The 23,466-nt window shown below is 44.6% G+C and overlaps 2 protein-coding genes across 5 annotated transcripts in view; one reads left to right on the forward strand and one right to left on the reverse strand.

Moving 5' to 3' along the window:
• Positions 1 to 13,166, forward strand: part of ADPGK (ADP dependent glucokinase) — a 30,015-nt gene extending 16,849 nt beyond the window's left edge. Inside the window, exon 7 of one of the 2 annotated variants that reach the window (XM_090029624.1) lies at positions 1,936 to 13,166. In XM_090029624.1, coding sequence (XP_089885750.1) covers positions 1,936 to 2,487 — 552 coding nt within the window. In that variant the 3' untranslated portion in view covers positions 2,488 to 13,166. The remainder of the gene's footprint in view (positions 1 to 1,935) is intronic. The other variant, XM_090029625.1, reaches the window with a different exon arrangement.
• Positions 13,167 to 13,222: 56 nt separating this feature from the next.
• Positions 13,223 to 23,466, reverse strand: part of BBS4 (Bardet-Biedl syndrome 4) — a 70,147-nt gene continuing 59,903 nt past the window's right edge. For 2 of the 3 annotated variants that reach the window (XM_090029621.1, XM_090029620.1), the window contains 4 exons: positions 23,045 to 23,114; positions 16,494 to 16,635; positions 15,123 to 15,330; positions 13,223 to 13,441 (listed from right to left, as the gene is read on the reverse strand). In XM_090029621.1, coding sequence (XP_089885747.1) covers positions 13,299 to 13,441; positions 15,123 to 15,330; positions 16,494 to 16,635; positions 23,045 to 23,114 — 563 coding nt within the window. In that variant the 3' untranslated portion in view covers positions 13,223 to 13,298. The remainder of the gene's footprint in view (positions 13,442 to 15,122; positions 15,331 to 16,493; positions 16,636 to 23,044; positions 23,115 to 23,466) is intronic. The other variant, XM_090029622.1, reaches the window with a different exon arrangement.

A 23,466-nucleotide genomic window follows, 5' to 3' on the forward strand; every position in this document is an offset into this window, starting at 1 on the left:
AGGAAGGCCAACCGCACCATGTCATGCATCCGCAGATGCATCTCGAGCAGGTCCATAGAGGTGATCCTCCCCCTGTATGCGGCACTGGTCAGGCCGCAGTTGGAGTACTGCGTCCAGTTCTGGGCGCCACACTTCAAGAGGGATGTCGACAGCATGGAGAGGGTCCAGAGGAGGCCACTTGTATGATCAGGGGACAGCAGGGCAGGCCTTATGAGGAGAGGCTACGGGACCTGAACCTATTCAGCCTCCAAAAGAGAAGGCTGAGGGGGGATCTTGTGGCCTGTCATAAACTAGTCAGGGGGGATCAGCAGGCATTGGGGGAGTCCCTGTTCCCCTGAGCACCGCCAGGAGTGACCAGGAATAACGGTCACAAGCTGGCAGAGGATAGGTTTAGGCTAGACATCAGGAGGCACGACTTCACGGTCAGGGCGGCTAGGGTCTGGAACCAACTTCTAAGAGAAGTGGTGCAGGCTCCTATCCTGGGGGTGTTTAAGATGGTTAGATGAACATCTTGCTGGGGTTGTTTGACCCCAGTATTCTTTCCTGCCGTGGCAGGGGGTCGGACTAGATGATCTGCTCAGGTTCCTTCCAACCCTAGAAACTATGAAACTAATTTGATTTGAGCTATTTCAGCCAGTTGTTATAGATATAGCAAGTTTATGGTATCATGATTTGAGCTGTAGTTAGTTTAAAGAACCATAGGCTGCATCCAGATGAGCACAGCTGTGCAGTATGTGGCGCACCAGATGGGTATACAGCACCACACACTGTACATTCATGCATTCCCCAAGTTGCTACCTTGCAGCACCTGGGGGTGCAGGGGGTAAACCCTGGGAGATCCCAGGGTCAAAAAAAAAAAAAAAAAAGTATGGGGAAAAAAAAGCAGGGCAGCACATGTGGTGGCAGTGTGTGCCGCCTGACACTGGAGCCTGGTTGGCTGAAGCCATACTCCAACTGCTGACCAGACTCCCAGCTGCAGGAGCATCATGGCTGCAGCTTCCCAACCCTCAGGACCCCAGGTAAGGCTGCCGGGATAACTGGGGTAAGAGCGCACCTGGTACAGGTGTTCCCCGGGGAGAAGTAGCAGTGGCACAAGATGCTGCTGCTACTTGTCCCCAGGGAACCAAAAGTCTGTGCTTGTCTGGATGTGGCCATAGGGGCTCTTGCAACATCTTCCAGATAGTAATGCCTACAATTCTTTCAGTGTTACCAAGTCTCATGAGAAGAAAAAAAAAGTGTGACACTGCTTTTAAAAACAAGCCCAACCGATTTCAAAGAGAGGGGAATGGGGGTGCTTATCAACACATGACTCTCAAAATATTAAAGCAACTTAAAAAAAAAAAAAAAAGCCCAATTTTGCTTCTTATAAGCAGATTGGCAACACTGAACTCTTCCTCCTGTAAGAGGATTTTATTCCTTTTCATTCTCAAATAACTTGTGCTTCACAGGACTTTGATGTGTTTGCTTTCACTGTTGACAGCTAATGATATTGAAATTAAAGAATTGAAAAATGGAGGCTAGAGAAAGTGAATTATGCTAAATGAATGTGTCTGATACCACATGAAGTTTCCTGCAGGAATAACTTCTTTGTGTGTCCCTTGCTGTTGGTTTTTTGTCAGATGGTGTTGGGCTTTGCCAAGTTGGGATGGGGCTCAATCTACTGTCATTGAGACCTTCCCTTTCACTCTGTCCCCAGTTGGGCAGGAGAATGTCTGGCTGCGGCTTCTGCCTTTGTGTACACCTGTAGAACAGGGTACTGTGCTGTTCAGCCTCTCCAAAGAACCAAATGTGTTCAGTTTCTGGCTTAAAGACCTATTAGGGGACCCCATGAGTACACTGTGAGGTATTGCTCTTAATAGTACCCCTGAAATAAGGAGGGATGGAAATCTGATTCTGTCTCCATAAAGAAAAACTGTTGTTCACTGTTTCTGTTAGCAGGTCTTTCCCCTGGTGAACTCTATTGGGCTAAATGAACAAGAACTGTTGTTCCTGACTCAGTCAGCTGCTGGTCCTCACGCCTCCCTGACTTCCTGGAATGGAGTTCCAGATGTGGGCATAGTCAGTGACATCCTGTTCTGGATCCTGACAGAGCATGGAAGGACCACAGACAAACCGTCTGATCTTACCCGCATCCATTTCCACACACTGGCCTACCATGTCCTTGCTACTGTGGATGGGTATTGGGGTAACCAGATTGCGGCTGTGGCTGCTGGAGCCAGAGTGGCGGGGACACAGGCTTGTGCCACTGAGACCATTGACACTGACAAAGTCTCTCTTAAAGCTCCCCTGGAGTTTGTGACCTCCCGGACAGAGACAAACACCAAAATCTCTCTCAATCCAGGGGAGCCAGTGGCACACTGGCAGAGGGAGAGCATCTCATTTCATTTCACGCCTGTTTTGGTGTGCAAAGATCCCATCCGGACCGTGGGACTTGGAGATGCTATTTCAGCTGAAGGACTCCTATATTCAGAAATATATCCTCAATAGACTATGGAAACAAGGCCCCCTTTTTCATCCAAGTCTACATAATGTCTGAGGCACCACTGTGTTCTCATAGGATTCCAGACTTTAGGGGCGTTAATCAATCTCTGGATATAAACTGAAAAGAGCCAAAGAATAATTCCAGGTATAAACATTCCAGCCACTACTTGGCAGTGACTTGAGAACATTTCTCATTTTAACGTAGAGGTTTTAGTATTTTAATGTGGAGACCATCTTTTTTTTTGTCTTCAGCTTGTCATGGGGAGGGAAGCTGGTATCAGAATCCTTGTTTGGTAATTTGTTAATTTGAGCCAGCCTTGTCTGTAGCGCTTGAATGCATGGCAGCCAAATGGAGAATTTCACGCCTATGGATCCCGGAGAGAACACAGCAGTCCTCAGCCCTGCCTTGCTTCTGATGAAGCAAAAAATAAAAGGATCTTGCTTTATCTCCTAGCAGCACATTGCTACATGGCAAGAGGAAGCCTTCCACTTGCTTGGTATTATGATTAAATTGTTCATTGACACAATTACCTCTCATCCGCAACACCCCAAACATAGGAGGAAGCCAGAGAAAAGTGCTGAACTGTGATATGTACTGTACTGGTTCTCAGATGCATGGAGCTGGAGAGATCCTGATTGAAGATTATATAGGTTGTTTGGCTACCAGTTCCCGTTATAACTGGGGATACTTAAATGCACCCATGTTTTCTACCTTTTTGGTTTCTGGGTAGGTCTGTGTAAGACAATCAATCACGCTTAATATTTTCACCGGTTGTTTAGTTACTTATCTTCAAAGTGAGCCATGAAACTAAACCGCATTAGCTATCTGGAACTACCCTGCTTTTCAGCCAGTGAGGTTCATGCCTTTTTCATTTGTTAGTTTTTGCCTAACCTCGTTCTCCAGTTCATGAATAACTATTGCTGCTGAATACTTGGTTTTTGGCTGGGTTTTTTTGTGCCAGCACAATCATATAATGCTCTTGGACCAGCTTATCTGACACAATGTGGGGGACATGTTCTTCTGGGTGGTCTCTCTGGAGACAGAAGTCATTTTTGTTTACAGAATAGCTGAACTGCACTATCCTTGGCACGTTAAAATTTCTCCTTAGTCAGTGGTCACAGATGCAAGGAGGAAGCTTTCCAGTCAAGTTCGGGGAATGTTTGTTTCTGTGTACACAATTTATTATTAGGGGCTCAAGTGTGGATATAATTCCACTGCTTAAGTCACAAAAAAGGTATGCATGTATCATCATTTGATGCGTAAGGGGACTGCTTTGTATCACGGCATATCTCACTGAGAAGTCATCTATGAAACGTTTCCATTTTCATCCTGGTACTAGCATCTCCTATTCATAACACTGTAACAGGAGCTTCTACAAGAGGCTTTTCAGAAACTCTGGGCATCTCTTTACACAGATGTGAAATATGAATTGACTTGGACTGTAAATTCCATATGATTGGCATGTCTGGGAGATCCTAGATTATAAAATAATTAGTGGTAGGGGCTTGGAGCTGGCACCCATATCTCTGTTGCAGATAGGATCAATCCAGTATTGCAGAGGTCAACACTGTGATCTGATTCACTATTGCTCTAAGTAGCAGTTTGTTTTAGGCAAAAACAAAACTGCTACAAGGGTCATAGACTTATAAGTCGAGATGGACAGACAAACTGAGGAGGTCAGTGTGAAGGTAAAACTTGGCAGCTCTTACAAGCCTTCCCAACACAACATGTGAAAGTGTTCATAAAGTAACTTGCTGGCTTCTCCAGAATTCAGAGGTAACAGAATGGTGCTAAACACCTGCTGAGGAAAGTCCCCTGTAGCACAAAGGCAGGACAAAAATTAGCTCTGTAGTGTGTGCTTGTACTTGCTGACTTACACTAGTTTTGTCTTGGGTTTGATGCTCATTTCAGTGAGGCTTCTTAATTACATGGACATTTTTTTTATTAGTGTGATTGTGCGGTATTTTGCAGACCTTGAACATATATTGAATGAACTCTCAACAATAGAGTCTTAATCTTAAAAGGAACACTGAGCAACATACATCCTGCCTTTATTCTTCTCCTTATTCTGTGTTTATGAGGGTCTTTCTAAGCCAGTATTACCTCTCTCTTGGACTTCTTGTAACGTGTAGGAGCTGTGCTGTTCTGTGTTACCACTTAATGTTGGAAAACTAGTCTCTGCACTGAGTGTGGGCAGGAGTCATGCTCTGCTTGGAGGCTTGGCGGCTTAAAATTAATGTTTGCTGGCAACTTTCAGAGCCACCAGATTCAATTAGTGAGAATGATCCCTAATAAGTGTGACTTGATGATTCATAAATTTTACTGCCATCTCCCTGGCACTCTTTCAGAACAATCCAAAAGATACCAAGGGTGAAGCTCTGGAAAGCAGCACCCTCCAGCTTTGTTCCATATTTTATTTTCTGTGTCCTAAAGCAAATCACATCTGCTTTGTAGACCAAACAGTGGAATGTAAGGACATGAAATTCACCCTAAATATTTCTCCTATGTTATAACACTATCTGCAACTACCTTGTTGCTGTGCGCAACAGCATTTAGTGTCAGCTGATCAAAGCCACTTGCTAGTTTGAATAGATTTTGCTGAACAGTAGAAATGGAGGGGTGTGGGGAAAGCTCTAAACAGCCCTAGGCTGGCATTTCAGTTATCCCTGCTGCAGTACCATTGATGCCAGCTCTAAAATACTGTGATCAAAACTGCCTTATTGCTAGGAAACATTGGTCTAGAACAATTCTGCAACATGAGTTAGCTCTGTTCTGTGAACATTTCCCCCAAATTGCATTTGATTGCCTCTCCTCCCCGTCCTTCTTTCCTTTCTTTGTAGAAGATACAAGCTCTGCATTGTGGGTATACAGGTAGGAGTCAGCATATCAACTGGACAAGGAAAAATTAAATGGAGAAGCAGAGATGTATTGAAATCATTGTTAAAACTTCCTGGGTTTTCATATAACTTTTTTTCTGTCTCTTCTTTTCTCTTCCTTCCCCTGCTTTTAATCATGCCTTGAAACTCTCACTGGTAGATTATTCAAAGCTTGATAAGCATGAGGCTCCTGAAAAAGCAGCTTTCCAGACAGTAATCTACACTCCTAAGTAGCGTGCTCAAGAATTGTCAGTGGCATGGCATTGAGCCAGCCTGCCAATGGGGGCGGGGGTGTGTGTGGGGGATGCTGGGGAGTGTTGTTCATTTGTTCATTTATGCATATTTGAATCTCATGGAGAAGAAGTTTAACTATTCAGGTGTGAGCTTGCCTGTGTTACCTGTGTTCGATCAAAACAAACCACCATTCAAACCTTGTTTAAAAAAAAGGGAAGTTTGGTACACTTCAGTAGTGTCTTTGCTTGTAAAGATCAAATGCTGATTAGCCTTGGACTTGCAGAACTGATTACTGCCAAGATGGCAACATGTAACCTCGCCACAGTGCTCTTTGTGATTGTGATTGCTGCCCTGCTGGGGGGAGCCCATTTCAAATGGGATCCAAAGACTCCTTTTTATAGACTGCTTCTCTGCCCTATAAAGATACTCAACATGTGTCTGAGTCACGTAACATTTTTGGTTCTCTTAATCTTCCCCTGTGTGACATGGAAAAGCTGATTAGGGCCACACTTCCTTTACTAGCTTTAAAAAACAAAACAAAACATTGCCATTTGCCTTGGCTTTTAGCCTGTCTCTGCAGAGACTCCTTCAGTGATTGAACTTTATCTGTTGCTGACACTTTATAATCTCATCCTGCCCTCTGCTGCAGTTGTGGAGATGCCAAGCCTTTCTGTCTGTAGACCTGTTTCCTTTGCCAACACTTTTTCATCATTTGATCATGCTTATTATTTTATGAATGGTTTGCTTAAGTTATGGTCAGTTTTGGTTTTCTTTTTTTTTAAATGAAGTGTACTGCAAGGGGCTGTAAGAGAAATAAAGGATGCCTCCTATGTTAGACTGTGAAAGCCATGTGATGGCTGTGCTTAGCTGTTTCACACATTGTAATTATGAATAATGACTGAGTAATTATGTACCACAGGCAGTTTTCCAATCACAGACTAAAACTTGTTTAAATGACTACTGGGAACAGACTTGAGAGTATGACAAAGATAGCATAATCCATTCTGGTTACAGTGATAAGATGTACAGTACTAATGTTAATGGCATCACACTCTTGGAGTGTGCCGCTTAGCTGGAAGTGAGCACTACTCTCAAAGTAGAGACAGCGCCGTTGGAAATCACGCCATTAGGTCTCTGTGTTAATCCTTCCCTATCTGGCAGAGGTTCAGGTACATGCATTTAAAGCAATCCATTCTAAAATAGTGCTGTTAACTTCTTTTGGTCCAACACATGGTCTGCTGGGACGGACATTAAGAACTTAAATTTTACTGTAAGGGGGAGGGAAACTATTCATTTTCTTTGCAGCAGTAGCCTGCTCACTTGTTAACAAGTACACTATGAACACAGCACCTGCATGCAAACCCTTATTTCACAAGTCACACTAACTACATCTTTCACTGGGCCAAATTATATTCATCAAGTAAGAAAGGACACATTAGTAGGATAAACAGTAAGATTAAACTAGTGAATGGCAATGATGCCATCTCTGTTTTTGAACACAGATACTACTGTCACTGAATAATAAAAATATAACATTGTGTGATTTAGAATTAGAAAATGTTAATTATCAGCTTGTGTACTAAGCATTTACCACAACAACAGAATTGCCTGAGCAGAGCAGAGGAATTGGTGTCTGTTGCTTATTAGTCCCATCAAACAAAGCACTTTTAATAAGCAGCAGCGAAGTAAAGAAAACTACCCCAAAAACAAAACAAGAACTTGCAGTTTCATCTGTTCAGTGTTAGGACTACTCTGTACATTGCATATTGATTCTAATAGCTAACAAGAAGAGGAACTTGTATGCATAGATTGTGGTTAAAATGCTGATTCTGTAAAAAAGATGCTAATAAGCAGTGAAAATGCCCATAGTAGAGTGCTGTTGACATTTGACTCCAATATGTAGCTGATGGGCGCTAATGCTCCTCAAAGTATTTGTCTTTTCCTTCCACCAAGTGAAGTTTTTTAACTTAGAGCAGGGTACTCTCTGATTTGCCAGCTAAAGGAGAAGCCACAACAGAACTGTATTTGAATGAGAAATGTGAGACTGGGTATGTGTCCACAAATACCCTGGCTGCAGTGTAAGCCAGGAGCTGAACTTAAGCATGTTACCTACTCTGTTGTAACTATCTGTATACATGTTCTCTTCCTATGGAAAGTGGGGGATAGGGTACCTCACTTTTGCTGAGGACTGAGCTACCTACAGGGTAGTTGATATACTTAAGGTCATCCTAGTTTATCTTGTAGTAACTTGTGTGCATGTACCTTGTGTTAGCCAGAGGGCCAGCATATATGAAGAGCCCCCTGTCAAAGCCTTCCAGTTGTTAATGAAATTGGAAAGGCTAAGTGGGGATATTAAGTGTACACATCTTGGCTGCCTTTTGGTCTTTAATATGCAGAGCCTGTGTGCTTATAATGGGAACAAACTGAAGTTGGAAAACCAGTAACTACCAAGGCTAGGATCTAAGGGTTTCTTTTCCACGCCACTTCTTGAGTGGCATGGAAAAGAAACATGGTCTTTATGTCTGTTACTAGTGAAGAGTCCTCCTACCTAGAATGCTCTACAAGATGCCTCTGTTCTACTGCATGCTGCCTGCTCACACCCAGGTCCTGAGGGTCATCAAACTTCCTCTTCAGCCAAAAATCGTTGCATCAAACTTGTGCCAGCCATATAAAACGGTTCCCTGGTCTGACTGGAGGTGGCTGTTTAAGTAAATTCTCTGATACAACAGCTGGTGAAGCTTCTTGCATATCTCAAACAGATATCAGCTGTGACCAGCCTGAATTCTCAGGGTGTTGTTGGCCCAAACTCCTGTTGCAGGATGTCAGACTGCTGAATGCTGGGAGCTTTGTGTTTCCCTGGACAAAAGAAATGAATGCAGGTGGGCCAGAGTGCATGCAGCATCTGCCATCTCAGTGCCAAGAAATAGGAAACGGCATACATTTCAAGCAGCAAGCTGTAATTTTTAAAACTCAAGCATGGTGTCATTCTGCCAGAAGAGTGGCTTACAGCAGCAGAAGCAGGCAAGCACTGGCAGCTAGGGGAGGAACAAACTTGTTAAAATGCAAGAGCCAAAAACCTCCCTTAAGAACTTCTCAGGAAAGCTGCTGTTAGCCAATACAAACTGAAGTTTGAATCTAGATTTACTGATATTGTGTGTGTGCACATGCAGGGGGCAGGGTTCTTCCACCTGTATCATTCCTATGAGGTACTGCCACAGGAAGTATCATTTCTGTGCAACTTTGCTTGAGGAGATGGTAGTACCTGCCTTGTGATCAAACTAATATAAATGGTTTTCACCGTAAACATTTTGGGAAGTGAAGTACTTTTTAAATTATGTGCTTTCAGTTTTGTCATGCATTTCTGTATAGCGCTTGACTCACTATTTTAGTAAAGCTTTTCTTGCATTCAGCTTACAAATTTGTCTGTCTTCATACAAAGGACCCTGCCAAGGGAAATCCAGCCTCTTAACCAATGACACCAGGTGTCTGACTTCTAGTTCTGAGCTACTCATTTTAGCCAAGAGTCTTTGTGTGACCTCTGAATCAATTGTGGCACCTCTTGCGAGGTAGAGGACACCAAAATGTTCTTGCAGCCTAATCTAAAGAGAGGCAGGGCCATTTTAACTGGTCTAAGGGTGTGACTATGGTCATAAAAAAGCAGATGGCTCCCATGTCCCTAGAAATCAAATTCATGACACTCTTGGATCAGATGGTTTTTCCATTGCAAATGTCTGTTTATGAAAGAAGGAAAATCATTCAGATACCATGTTTTGGGGCAAAAGCTGGTCTAAAACATAAGGAATAGATCTGCCAAACTCCTATGTTACTTAAGAACACAAGTCCCACTGAAAAATCCTGTTCTATACCCTGCCTTAGTTTTTAGACGGAAGTCAGCCTAGCCTCATCCTTGCCCCAGCACCAAAAGTTCACTGTAAACAGCTTTAGATGCAGCTACTGAGAATCCAGTTTATATCACAAGACTCAAAGGCCAAAACTAAATGGTGTCAATTCCATTTATCATCTTCAGCAGCTATGTCTCTAATTGTATATTGAAAAATGTGCTGCCCTTCTGCCCAAGGCTAGAGAGTAACAAGGTCCTGCTGTCTTCAATTTGTTTCTGTGCAAACTTCCCCTGGAAGGTTATTTTAAATCCATCTTTCAATACCTCTGAACTTTGTAAACATAGCACATGCATTGGCAGTATGTCAGTGAAATCCTTACATTACAGAAAACTTCAAAGCAGACCATCATCACAACTACAAGCATAAACAGGGACTCCAAATTTCTGGGGAGATATAACTTGACTATTCCTACTGTCTTGTAAGCTAAGGATTGCTGCTCTCTGTGGTCCAGATAAGAATCCTGAAGTTTGGCAGAGGCTGCTTAAATCAGTCAAAATAGAAAAGCTGCTTCATAACCTGCCACAAACAGCCTTAAATAAAAGTCCTTATTCCTGCCCTTCTCCACACCTGTTTGGTGTAAAGACTTAGGTTACCAAGTCCCCTCAAAGCAACATGTTACAGCCTGGCCATTACTTGGAGGTGAATTGCAGTCTTCCTGTTTCAGTTAGGCTATGGGATTTCTCTGTCACAGGCACTGTCAGTTATTGATCCATGCTCGGGTAAATTACTCTTTTTTATATAATACTCAAACTGAAATGGCCATCACCTCCCTAGCTGGAATGGAGATTTTCCTGGGCCTCAGCAGCCACCGTTAAAGCAACATTATTTTGCTCACTTCAGTTTTAAGCCTTCTTATAGCCCAATTTTGCTGGACTGCAGTTTCCTTAAGATATCATACAGGTTGTTTTTTTTAAGTGTTCCTTTCTATTTAATGCTTTCACAAGGCCATCTCTCTTTGCCATCAGTTTACTGAACTTGCATTAAAATGCAATCGGGAAGTAAAGTTAAGCTGAACTTGCCTTGGTGTTACTTTGCATGGCAGTGCATAATCAGACTCAATAGCCAGTGTTAGCCCTGACAGGAACCTGGCCCAAACTGCATTTACATTCAATAATGCCCATGCAGCTTTGCACCTTTAGACTCAGAAGGTGAACAAGATCGACAACTTGACTTCTGGAGGTGGTGGGCACCTGCTGCTCCAAACTGTCATTAAGATCTGTGAATACTCTTAACACCTGTGAACCTTGTCCCATAGTTCCTGTGACAACATTACTGAAGATGCCTTGCACCTGTTGTATTTACATGCTTTAAACATTAAATAATCACTTAAAACATAATTAGCAGCAATGTGCCCTGTGGGAGTGAAAGACAAGGGCTTGAAGAGCAATTCTGCTTTTGAGGTTTTATGCAGCAGTAGTTCTACTTTAATTTGTAGTCAGGAAATGGTTATTTTGGAGGAACTGTGACACTAAGAACAGGCCAGGGAGACATGTCTTTAGTAGTGAAATGGATGGGAGCATAAAATCTTATTTTCTTTAACTTAGTCTCAGTTTAAGCTAAACGAGCCTTTGAAAAACTCCCAGGACCTCAAGTGGGCATTAATGTTCCTTGCTGCATTTAGATGTGGAGTAGGTAGCCTGGCTGCAGCTGCAAGGGCAGTTTCTCCTGAAGGGACAGATCAGTCAACACATGACAGCTGTCTTAACAGAAAACCATAAGCCAACTAACTGGCATAACCCTCAGACAGCAAGGAGATAGAGCCTGGGCCCTGCTGTGTCCTTTCCTGAGGAAAATATGTACACAGGATCTTGTCAGACCTCTGCAAAACAGTTTACCACAGGCAAGGTTGTCTAAGTGCCCACCATACTTCAGGATACTAATGTAATTTTCTTCACAAAATAGTGACCATCATGAAGGGGGCTGTATTTGAGAGGCATTTAAGTCATCTTCCACTACTGTTGCTTCCCATCATATCAAGAAGGTTAAGCTGGCAGTTGTTTTTGAAGTAATCACCAAAAAGTTACTTTTCCAGCTGAAGGCTTTGAATGAAGTTTTATAAAAGGTTTTGCAATGCTCCCCTCTTGGGCCGAGATAACGTGGCATAGGTTGGCCTTCAAAAGCTTTTCTGTGAGGATGCTAAACAGGTACTTAGAGACTGTGGCTGTACAACTCCTCTTGCTTTAGCAGCGTTAAACATGAGGTTAGACTTTACATGGTTCAGCTTTATAGGAAGCGGATGGTTGAGAATATGCATGGGATCTGAAGATAAGTAACCCTAACTGGCTAATTCTGCTACCTGCTATCAATAAACTTACTGAAAAATGGACTTGCTGCCTCTGGAGAGAAAAACTTCCCTCTAGAACTTGAGTAGATAGAAGCAGCAAAATAAAAGACAATGCAATTTCTGTTTCTGCTTGGCTCCACGGGCCCGTCTCTTCTCCAAACCTAGGTTTTCCACTGACAGTAAGAACTGTTTTGTTTTTTGCAGTAAGGTGAATTATTACACATCTCAGTGGTGCAGCTGTCAGCCTGCCTGGGACTATTTACATGCCATTTATACCAGTGAGGTGACTCTGAGTTCAGCAGCAACTTAACTCATAAAGTTATCAGTTACTGTGATTAAACAGGCCGGCTCCTGCTCACCTGCAGCCTTTTACTAGCCGTGAATGAAGAACACAGTAACTTGCAGAGGAGCTGACAGTTAAAACCAAGTTGCCCAACCTATTTTAAAACTTCCAACAAAAAGAGGAAGTATAACTGGGACTTTTCAGAGGACACTGCAAGCTCTAACACTGGGGCACGTAGTATGAAACTGCACCAAGGTAAACTTTAACAAGGCTTATAAGTAAAAGCCTATTCTCCTTTCCCTTGCTCCCTGCCAAAAAGTCACATAGAGAGGAAGTGTCTCTATCCCCTCCACCTTGCAGGACAGGCATCACTGCATGATGGTTTCAGCCTGACTAGGGGCTCAGCACTGAGCACAGGCTGCAGGTTCCTTTCAGCTAGCTGCCCAAGGGAAGAGTATTGCAAATGCTTTTTCACACAAGGTGGAAGAGAGGTGTGACTTAATTAAACTTGCGCACTGACTGTGAACAACTCCACTGCACCAGTGCTCAGGAGCCTACAACCTCATCTCTACTGAACACAGGACTTGGCTGAGGCTCCTCCATCAGGCACAGAAGCTTTGTTCTAGGCTGGCAGCCCACAGACTGACCTGGCTGCCACTTGCTTTCTGCACTTCATCATCCTCCCCATCCCCCATTTCTACCACTGACCTTGCTGCAGGGAGGTGGCAGAGCTTCCTTGGCTGTTGACGAGGCTGCAGGCTCAGTTCCTAGAGGGGACTGATCCTCACTGTGTCCTAATGAGATAACTGCTTCAATCTGCTGCTTTAAAAGCTGCAGGATCACTGTAGTTGACAGTGCAACATGATGAGAGGCAATCTCAGCACTTCAGCACCCCTCTGGGTGGCTTACGCCTGACTTGTGTGTAAAATAACCAAGCAGCTGGTCCCTGAAGGAAAGAAGGGACCTTTCTGTCTATTCCTTCATGATGCAGTACAACAGCAATAGTGGTAACTACTTAGAAACCTCCTCTGGGTGCTGTTGAGCAAATACCCACTGTCACAGGGCAGAAGCTAACATCACTACCAGCACACAGCTGCATTTTGCCTAAGCTCTCAGTGGGGTGAATTCACTGCAGGCTATGCTAGAGGCAGCTGCCCTTCCCCACTACTTCAGTCAGCAAGTTTTGTGCTGAGTTTGCTCCCAAAGGGCCAGCAGTAGTCTGTTCACTGCTGATGTTCTATTCTGCAGCCAGTCTGCTCTTACACTTCTCTTTTCTTCGCTCTTGAGGCTCTGTAGACTCTTCAGGGCCTGTTTCTGAGCCTGGTTCAGGTTCCAGAGGCAGTGAAGGGGGCTTGGCCAGTGGAGCTGATATTCCACCACCTGAGTACAGAAGAGAGAAAGGTTATTCCAATCCTTCCTCTTTAGGCCAGAAGAAACAGTACTAGCAGAGGAGTCAAGGCTGTGCTGTGCCTGTATCATGACCTAGACATGACGTAACCCCTCCAGGCCTCAGCTTCTGCTTTCACCAACTAGTGTTGGCACATGCAGGCAGGAGCCTTTAGCAGTTTGTAACAATGCTGAGTGGAAGGGACATTGGTTAAGTAAAGCAAATAATGCTCTACTTTCAAAAAGACAGCCATGAGGAGAGAGAGGGGCAGCTGGGGATACCATAAATGGTCTTTGCAATGTTCTTGCACTCCTTACATCATTGGTGCCCTGTCTATTCTCTTCTGCAAGAATTCACTGTGCTGAGAAAAAACACAGAAGCGTGACTGAAAATGAATCACTTACAGATTGCTCATGTCTGTAATTGCAATTAGCTTGCCAATACTACTACATTCTTACAGGTTCACCAGCCACTGGTCTCGAAGCCCCTAGAGGTCTTTATTTCTGTTTCACAGAAATGGAAATGAAATGCAGGGACCAATCCAATCTGCAAAGCCAACAGTAGCCTAAAACAGTTCATATTATTTCCCCCCTCAGAGAGTCTCAAGTAGGGCTGGATTATACTCAAGTGGGAATAAAGACAGCTCACTGTTTTTGCAACAAAAGTCTGTGGGGAAAGCAGATATGAAAGAACTAAAACTACATAAAGTAATCAAAATGACCTAGTTATATTCTCAAGTAGCTATTTACATGCAGACTTGAACTGAATGTTGACTGAAGTTGCAAAGGAGCTCTGCATGGGGCTGAAGGCTGCAGAGGCAAGAAAAAAAAAATCCCTGATGCACATTTTGGCAGGCAAAACCCAATTCATTCTCTTTATATTTTGTTTTAAATTTTCCTGACAACAACTTCTGCAGGAAGCGGAGCCTGGGCTACAGAACCTCTTGCCTGCTTCAGCCCCTTGCAACTAGATTTACCTGAGCAAAAGCATCCCCACAAGCAGTGCTTTCTAACATTCTCCTCGAAACCAAAGAGTGAATGGGATAGGGAAGAAGAAGTTCAGTCCCGCAAGCTCTGGGTCAGAAGGTAGCCCCCCACCTTCCTCATATATTGCAGTTGCTCCTTCTTTGCTGAGGATGTTTCTCTCTTGAACTGCCCTGAGTAGGATGGAGCTCAGAAAAGGAAAGCCAGGTTCCATTACAAAGGAGGGCTTTGAGTGCTGCCAATGTGATCTGGACATTGTCAGACATCTCCCTTCTCCCATCAGCCTGCCCCTCGCTCTTTTTCTGTCAGCTCTCTGTCACCTGACAAATGAAGACAAGAGGCCTGGTTCCTGGGACCAGCTCCTTCCCAGAGCATGGGGGGAAGAATTAATGGTTCAGAAGTGTCAGGGACATTAAAAAACACAGGGCCAGATTTCAGGAACTGTGCAAGAGCCCTATGGTGCAACACAGCCCCAACACCAGAGTCAAAGCCCTTTTGTTCCAGGTGCTTTTACCACACAAAGTGAGGCTTGGCTGATGCTAAATTCTTAGATCTATGCTGTACCACCATCTAAGGGCCTTGTTAACATGTGCCATGCACCAGTATACAAAGAAAGGGACATACCTGCCCAGTTGCTGTACCTTCTAACACTCCCTCCTCTCCTATTTACCTACCCCATAGAGGGAATTACCTGAAGAAAGTTGAATAGTCTTCCCATACCCAGCTGCTGAAGACATAGCTTGGCCCAGGGCTTGGTTAGAGCCCAACGGCTGCTGAGTGCTGGAGGGTTTGCCAGATGCAGCTCGCTGCTTTGCTTTGGAATCTTTAATAGGTTTAGTCCAGACCAGACTCTCCCCCACCTGCAGAGCAGCTCCCATCTTCTGGGCCATGTCCACCATCTTCTCATGCGATAGAGAGCAAGAGAGAATTGCTACCAGGAATGCAATAAGGCATACAGAACAGCAGTGCCTGGCCCAGCCCAAATCACTGAGCTTCAGCATCCATGTGTGAGTTTTGGCAAAGCAATAAGAGAACAGCATCACCCTACAAGCAGTGGTGTTCAATGTTTTGGCCCCATGGGTTGAATGAGTGCTGTGAGGCTGGTCCATGGGTTGGATCAGCCCCATGTGCTAGTTTTGGGCCCTGCACTGCCTCTGCCTGGACCACTGGGAGCAGGCCGCCATGCACTAAGATTGGGCTCAGGGTCCCTGGGCCACCCATGCACATCAAGATTGGGCCCCTGCACCCCAGGATTGGGCCCTGGCACCCCACTCTTCCCCTGCACCATCCTGTAGTGGGTAGGGCCATGCTATTCAGCCTGCAGGGCTCCCCATGGACCCAGAAATTCGGCAGCAAGGGAGTGGTGGCACCACTCCCCTGCTGTCAGTTTCAGATCTGTGGGGAGCTCCATCGCTGGATGACACAGCTCTGGGGATGAGATCTGGTTCACAGGCTGAGGGTTGAGCATCCCTGCCCTAGAGGACTGACCTTTTCAGCAAGGGTGGTAGGAAAGAGCTACAGGAATTAGCTGAAAGAAGTGTGTTTCCCAGTTGGCTAAGGCAAGTCTTGCTATAAACACTTATGCACAGGAGACAAGCTTCTGCCTCCACCCATTATATTTATATCACCCAGGCCACCTTTTTTAAAAAGGTGACTGTACAATACAGCTGTAGACTCACCCCTATGGAAACGGCTGAGAGTTTCAGATAAGCAGTCTCCTGGGCTGTATGCAGGCACTGCCTTTCGCTCATTACCAATAGCTTAAAGGACCAAATTGTATGAGACTGGCTAGAACACAAGGAAGCACCACTCTGCTAATCTGTTCACTTAATTGAGAAGGAATCCTGCCTTGTTTCTTATTGATTGAAAAGCCTGATTTATTAGCGCTGAGATGAAGCAGGCCGCTTTCATGGCACAGCTGGTCTAGTTATACATGTCTACCTTACAGCTTTCTTTTTCTAATAAGTGGACTTTGGCCTCAAAAGCTGAACCTCCTGCTCTTTTAGTGCTACTCATAACAACACAGCTACTTGCTCACATCTGCTGCTTCTTACCAACCTACCTCAGGGTCAAAGTCCAGAGTGTTGGTCTCCTTCAGTACATTGACTTTCTTCTCCATTTCCTGGTACTGGCAGAGTGCTCCCTTCTTATCCCCCTGATTATACAGCAGAACAGCATAGTTCAGATTGATCAGGGGATTACACCTGTAGCAAATACACCACATAGGCTGCATGACACATGCTGCAAAGAGCTACAGTCTTAAGTTCTCTGTGTGAATCAACCCTGACTAGCCCAATACAGAGCTGAGCACAACCAGCAAAGCTGGAGCAAACAAGCCACAATGTACTACAACAACCCTGGTGACTCTCCTGGAGAACAAGGTTCTCCCTTCTTGAGAGCACGGAGGCAGAAAGGGATCTTGGAGTCATTATTGACTCCAAGATGAACATGGGCCAACAATGCGAGGTCACGGTTGGCAGGGCTAACCACACCTTGTCATGCATCCACAGGTGCATCTCATGTAGGGCCAGGGAGGTGATCCTCCCTCTCTATGCCACGCTGGTCAGCCTACAGCTGGAGTACTGCATCCAGTTCTGTGCGCCCCATTTCAGGAGGGATGTGGACAACATTAAGAGGGTCCAGAGGAGGCCACCTGCATGATCGGGGGACAACAGGGCAGACCCTACAATGAAAGACTGCGGGACCTAAACCTGTTCAGCCTTCACAAGAGAAGGCTGAGGGGGGACCTGGTGACTGTCTATAAACTGACTAGGGGGGACCAGAAGGGTTTGGGGGAGACACTGTTTCCCCTAGCGCCCCCTGGCATGACAAGGAACAATGGACACAAGTTATTAGAGAGTAGATTTAGATTAGACATCCGCAAGAACTACTTCACAGTTAGGGCGGCTAGAAGCTGGAACCAACTTCCTAGGGAAGTGGTGCTGGCTCCTACCCTGGAGATCTTTAAGAAGAGGCTTGATGCCTACCTGGCTGGACTCATTTGAGTCCAGTTTTTCTCCCGCCCAGGTGGGTGGTTGGACTTGAAGATCTACAAGGTTCCTTCCTACCCAACTGCTATGATTCTATGAAGGTACCAGAGTTATGCATGGAGGCTGCTGTCATACGAGAGTAAAGGTGGTTTGGAAGATAAAATTTGTAACCCTTGTTTTCAGTCACTTTTAACCTTTCAGGTTGACATACATGCTCTCTGTTGGATGACAAATTGTTTTTAAATAAAAATGCTTCAGGTATTTTTTGAGCAAGAATAAAGCACTCGCCCATCCCCACTCACAAAAAATGCATGGAGCTTTTGGGACCAATTCCACCAGCAAAATGGCTGGGGCTGTAAACTGAAATGCAGTGAGGAAGTGGCCTTGGAGAAATGGAGCATGTCAGTATGTTCTGAGTTTGACTTGCTACCTGGCTTTAGAGCTGCTACAGAGCAAGAGGGTCAATAAGCTTCTGTGCCCTTCATCAGGTGTGGAGCTATGGTAAAGCTTGACTGATGGGGGAGTCATTAACGATGAAATTGGTTTTGCATGGGCAATTATACACACCTGGTTCCCTAAGTTTTAAATGGGATCAGGCTCCCAGCAGTTTAATAGGGAAAGCTGTGCCCAGAGCCCATAGTCTTCCATACAAAGCCAATCTCAATATTAACAGCTCTTTTGAGAGCCCAGCATCCCCCCCAGGCTAGCCTAGTTGACCAAGTGTTCTTGTACCCAAAGACTGTGTAAGGATGACTGGAAGTGAACTATGGCTGTGCTCTTCAAGTCTCTGGCTAGAATAAGTGTTCATCAGTGAAGCTTGGAGCTGTGCTGTATTGGTCTCTCTCTTTGAGTGCAAATCTCCCCCATGTTTCTCACCTTTTGTTGTTGGATAAGGGCAGAAGGACCTTACAAAGCCTCTGTCTTGGCCCCCATACACATGGCAGTGCACACTGGCTGACTGTGTGTATGGGGGTGGGGGTGGGGGGAGGCTCTTTACAGTATACAAAGTGATCTGGATCACTGATTCACCTCAGTCTTCCAAAAGCTCCCTGCTCAGGATTATGGGACAAAACAACTTGGTGGCATGAGACCCTGTGGTTCCAGACTCCAGAACAGGCATGTGCTAGAGACAGAGCCAGCAGGGCCTCAGAGTACTGCAGAATAAATCTCTCTTTCTTTCTTTCATTCTGTTCCCTCTCCCTCGCTCAAAAAACCCCTAAACTCTCTCATGTGTAATCAGCCTCTCAGATAAATAGTAGGTAATCTAGTAAATAAAGATTCTCATAATGCATGTGCACAAAAAAGCATGGACACCCATAGCACTGCATTCCCAGATGTTCGTATGCTCTGCTGTGTAACCTCCCATTCTCCTGTGACAGCAGCGTACACAGATAAAGCATTTCAGAGATTTCTCTCCTGGAAATCTCATTCTCCAAGGCATCTAGGCTCTTTGCTAAGGCACAGCAGCCCTTTATACTTTTCCCTCTAACAGTCTCAGCAAGTGCCAGAGATATAAGCAATCTAAACAACTAAGAGAAGTATAACTCCATGCTCCACCAATTTATGGCATAACAAACTCCAATTCAGTGGTCAAGGTCTTTTTTTTAACTTGATTAGACAACAAATTTTGTTTTAAGTGGGATGCCCACATTTTGCCTGAGGGCTGCACTGACAATGCAGGAGGAGTCTGAGCTCAGTGCTTGCTTTTGAAGAAAACTGAACAAAGTGCATCTGCCTCATCTCTGATATAGAAAGATAACCCAAACAGAACCACTTCCAGCATGGAATCTACATAACCTGATGTCTGCAATTCATTCTTGCCACAGGCTAGGATGCAGACAACCAAGGCTTGCATCTGGCTAGGTCTTCTTTAAAATCAGAATTATCTTCTAAAGGGATGATTAAAAGATGCTAATAAAGTAGAGTGTAGAGTGACGGCATAATTTATAATTGTACTTCTTCCCCAGGGAGGAATGATATAACATGTATACACCAAGGTGAGACATGCACATCTATCATAACACACATGCCAGGATAATAGTGTTTTGTGCAGTCAATAAACAGTGATGCCTGAGGGGCTGGCACTTACTCCTGCTGCGCAGCAGCACTATCAGTGTTGACTAAGGAGTCCAGCACCACTATAATACCACTATGAGCCTTTCACCAAGGCTGCAACCTAGGTACTGAAGATTTAAGCTTTACAGATATCGTCCAACAAATAGAAAATCACATTACGTGCAGACCATGACAAGTCTTAGGTAACAGATGCAACAATGCTGCAACAAAGAAAACTGCTAGAAAAAAAAGATCTAGCAGCACTTAGAACTCAAATTGTTAATTTATTTCTCAAACGTATGGCCTACAGGCCAGATATGGCCCACAGAGTCCTCTTATCCAGCCCCTGGTGCTATCCCTGGGTCTGAATTGACCCAGACTAGCCCAGGGTGGGCATCACAAGCAACACCCATTTCAACCACTCTAGGAACTGCATGTGTGTTGCCTGCCCCAGGCATGCACAGCACACAGTGTCTGCTCCAGCTGGTCTGAGACTTATGCTGCATGTGGCACTCACAGGCACCATGTGCAATGTGGGTCCCAGACTGGGTGAAGCAGATACTGCATATGGTGCTGTCCTGGACCAGCTGCTGAGGGCACTGCATGGATCCCAGAGTAGCCAGTCTGGAATCCACATTACATGTGGTACTGGTCCTGGATGGACAATGTGGCCTGCAGCACCTGCCCCGGTCACTCCAGGATGCATGCTGTATGCAGCAAGGATCCCAGAGTGGCAGGAGTGGGAGCTGTGGCTGCATGGGAGGTCTAGCAAGGATCTGAAGTCTGTGAGCCTGCTGACCCAATCTGGCCCATGGATTAGGCCCATGTCACTCATCTGTCCCATGGGGCCAGACAAATTTAATACCCTTGATTTACCTTAATAGAGAAACTCAGTGATTCCACAGCTACAAACCTTGCTGCCAGTATCAAAGCCCAGGAAGCAATGCATAAAAGCTGTGAACTGGGGTAAGAGAGACCAGATTTGACTTCTGAGAATAGTAGTTAGAAATCTAGATTGATCTCTCTGTATTAGACTAGCCTTTCCCTAGGAGAGGGGAAGTGTATGGACAGGTCAGAGAATCTTTAATGGGAGGAAGAATAACCACATTCTATCCAGTGCCAGGAATAAGCAACTTCTTTTATAAAGACCTCTAAAAGGTCCTTTTCCTTCCAGACCTCACTCTGGCACCCAGGCCAGTATCATGCTGCTGCTTCTATAAAAATTATTCATGGATGTGGAAACTGAAACTGCAATCATCTTCCCAGCCAAACTGTACGAGTTATGCCAGCAAAGAATGCCCGTGGGTATGGGGATTCAACCGCAGAATAACTGGAAAAACTACAAGGGAAGTCAGCTGAACAAGCCACAAAAGATTCAAGGCTAAAAAAGTCTGGGTGTGCCTCCCAGAAGTCACTGTTAGCTCTAATTTCAGCTTTGATGAGGTTTTGTTTTTCTGGTAATTGTGCATGGCTCCAGTATCCTAAGACTGCCAGATATTTAGGCTGACTTTGTAAAGCTGAGTTCCAATTTGTGCTCTTTGATCTCCTCTCACAAACTCATAGTCATTGCTGAGCTGCCTGGATGCTCTCCCTTAAGTCATATGCCTCCCCAACTAGCCATAGAGGGCCCCTATACAAGAGCAGCGAGGATTCTCCAATGTGCTATAATTGCAGCACGTTGGAGCAGACTCAATTAATTAAGTCTGCTAGAGCATGGTAATTACTGCGCTCCAGCAGACTCCAGAGTCTTGTTTATCAGCATCCTGTACTTAAAAATGGTGGCAGGGGCACTTTTAACTAAAGCTCATTGAATGAGCTTTAGTTAAAGCACCCCTGCTGCCATTTTTAAGCATGGGGATGCTAATACACGAGATGCTCTGAGCGCTTTAATTAGAGCAGCTCTTGGGGCCGCTCTAATTACAGTGCCCCTCCTTCCCACCCCCACTCCAAGAGTACATGTATAAACGCCCAGAGTGCTTGGATTCTGAAAGTGAGGAGAAACAATGCAGCTGGACTTGCAGGCAATGACTTTGGTGGATGCTTGTTTTATAAATGCAGTGTGTTCTCTTGCTGTAACAATGCAATATAGTGTTTATGAGTCACCTCTGACATATTATTGGTGAATGTGCACTTCCACCCTGAAAAGGGATTCAGTAACTATAACATGGGGGATTCTGCGTGCCTTGTCTCTAGATGAACCTCTTGTAAGCGTGCTCTGTTGGCAAGGTTTCTGCCTGCAAATTTGTGAGCTCCAGAGTCAGCCTGAGACCTTTTCCCCTGGCACACTACGACAAGCCTGGTTGCTTCAAGGAGATTATCCGTAGTGGCAAATGAAGAAGCACCTTCCCATATAAACTGAACTTAGTTAAGAATTTGGCTGAAGTGACTCCAACTGCCTTTCCTAAAACTAGGTTGGGTTAACTGATTTAAAAAGCTTTTCTGTTCAAGCAAGCAGTGACAGCTATCCATGATAACCTATAGAGTAAGAAGGGGACACTTAAAGGGTTCATATAGCAGACGAAAACTGCAGTAAAATATCCTATGTTGTATCTGAAAAACTTGTGTCCCTTTTTATAGGGTACACAACTTTCAAAAATACCTATGACCATAAGCAAGAAAAACCATCTCATTCCTGCTACCCAGCTCTTGACAGCTGAGACTTGACTGGAGCTTTATAGTGCCACCTTGTGGCTTTTGCAGATGAAATGTTAACCTCCTATGATAACTTTTCACAGCCTGATTGTCCATATTAACAGAATGCCCAATCAGGACCACTACTTCATTGTGGCAGATGCTTGATGTATTTGCGAGGAGACACGGGTGCAAGGTTTTCATCAAATATGCTGAAAAATGCATTTTTGAGAGGCCAAAACTACTCACAGGTTCAAAATGAAATTGGTGAATGATTTGGCCAAAAATATACCAGGAAAAAGAAAAGTAAAACCCAGAAACATTAGAACAGCTCATTCTGGCATTTCTAAAACAAAATGTTCAATTTTGAGGTTGGGGACTGGGGAATTCACAGAGAGAATTGCAGGCATTGTTCACAAAATGGTGGAAGAGTCAGCTTTGCTGCCATCTGTCTCCTATGCAAGAACCCACTTGGTTAGATTCTCAGATGTTAGAGACATGAGTTCAAGTTCCCCGTGCTGCCCAATTCAGAGTAAGAACTTGTATCCAGACCTCTGCTTCCCTAAGAGAGAGCCCCAGTCTGTCAGCTATTGGCTCTCCGGAGGTGGTTCTCCTCAAGTTTCTCTTGCTGAAGCTCTTTCAAACTGGCTACATCAATACAGTAGAGCAGGGACTGGAACCTAGTTATTCTCTTTAGCCCACTGAATTCTAAAGTATTTCAGTTTGGGGTTGTTTCAAATAAAACCTTCCTCTGATTTCTTAGAATTACCACAAGTTATTTGCTTGGCTCTAATAATGAAAGCGTGCTCCCTTGTCCCAAAGGTTTTTTAAAGGAACAAAAAGATTTTACAAAGGAACAAAGTATAAGAAGGGACCCAAAGTATGAGAGGGAAGGCAGCTTGTTTAACCAACAGAGACAGGCACAATTAAGACTTACTGGTCCAATGCTACGGCTTGTTCATAGGATCGCTTTGCATTCTCAGTATCTTCAAGGTTTGTCAGAGCAACTGTACCAAAAACCAGAAAGAAGCATTTCAGGTCTCTTGCAAAACAGTAGACAATTTTTCTCCTTTTCATTTGCAAAGGGTACTTTTCAGCGTCAGCACATTATCCTATTGCCCTTCGAGACCCCAATATACAGCAAAGAAACCTCTTCTGGGGCCAATTTAAAAGCATTTAGCTCACTGAAAGCATAGTGTAAATATGCTTGGGTTACAAGAGGTCTCATTAAACCTGCCAGTCAAGGCAGCTGCAGACAACCATAATCTGTCCCCATGACGCAGCATGTCTTGCTCATATCCAGAGTCCAGGGCTACTACAATCACTTCCCTATGGATGACTGCAGTATCTCAGGAAGCA

This window comes from Crocodylus siamensis, chromosome 15 (assembly GCF_052110815.1).
Source record: "Crocodylus siamensis isolate JL-2025a chromosome 15, ASM5211081v1, whole genome shotgun sequence".
NCBI lineage: Eukaryota > Metazoa > Chordata > Crocodylia > Crocodylidae > Crocodylus > Crocodylus siamensis.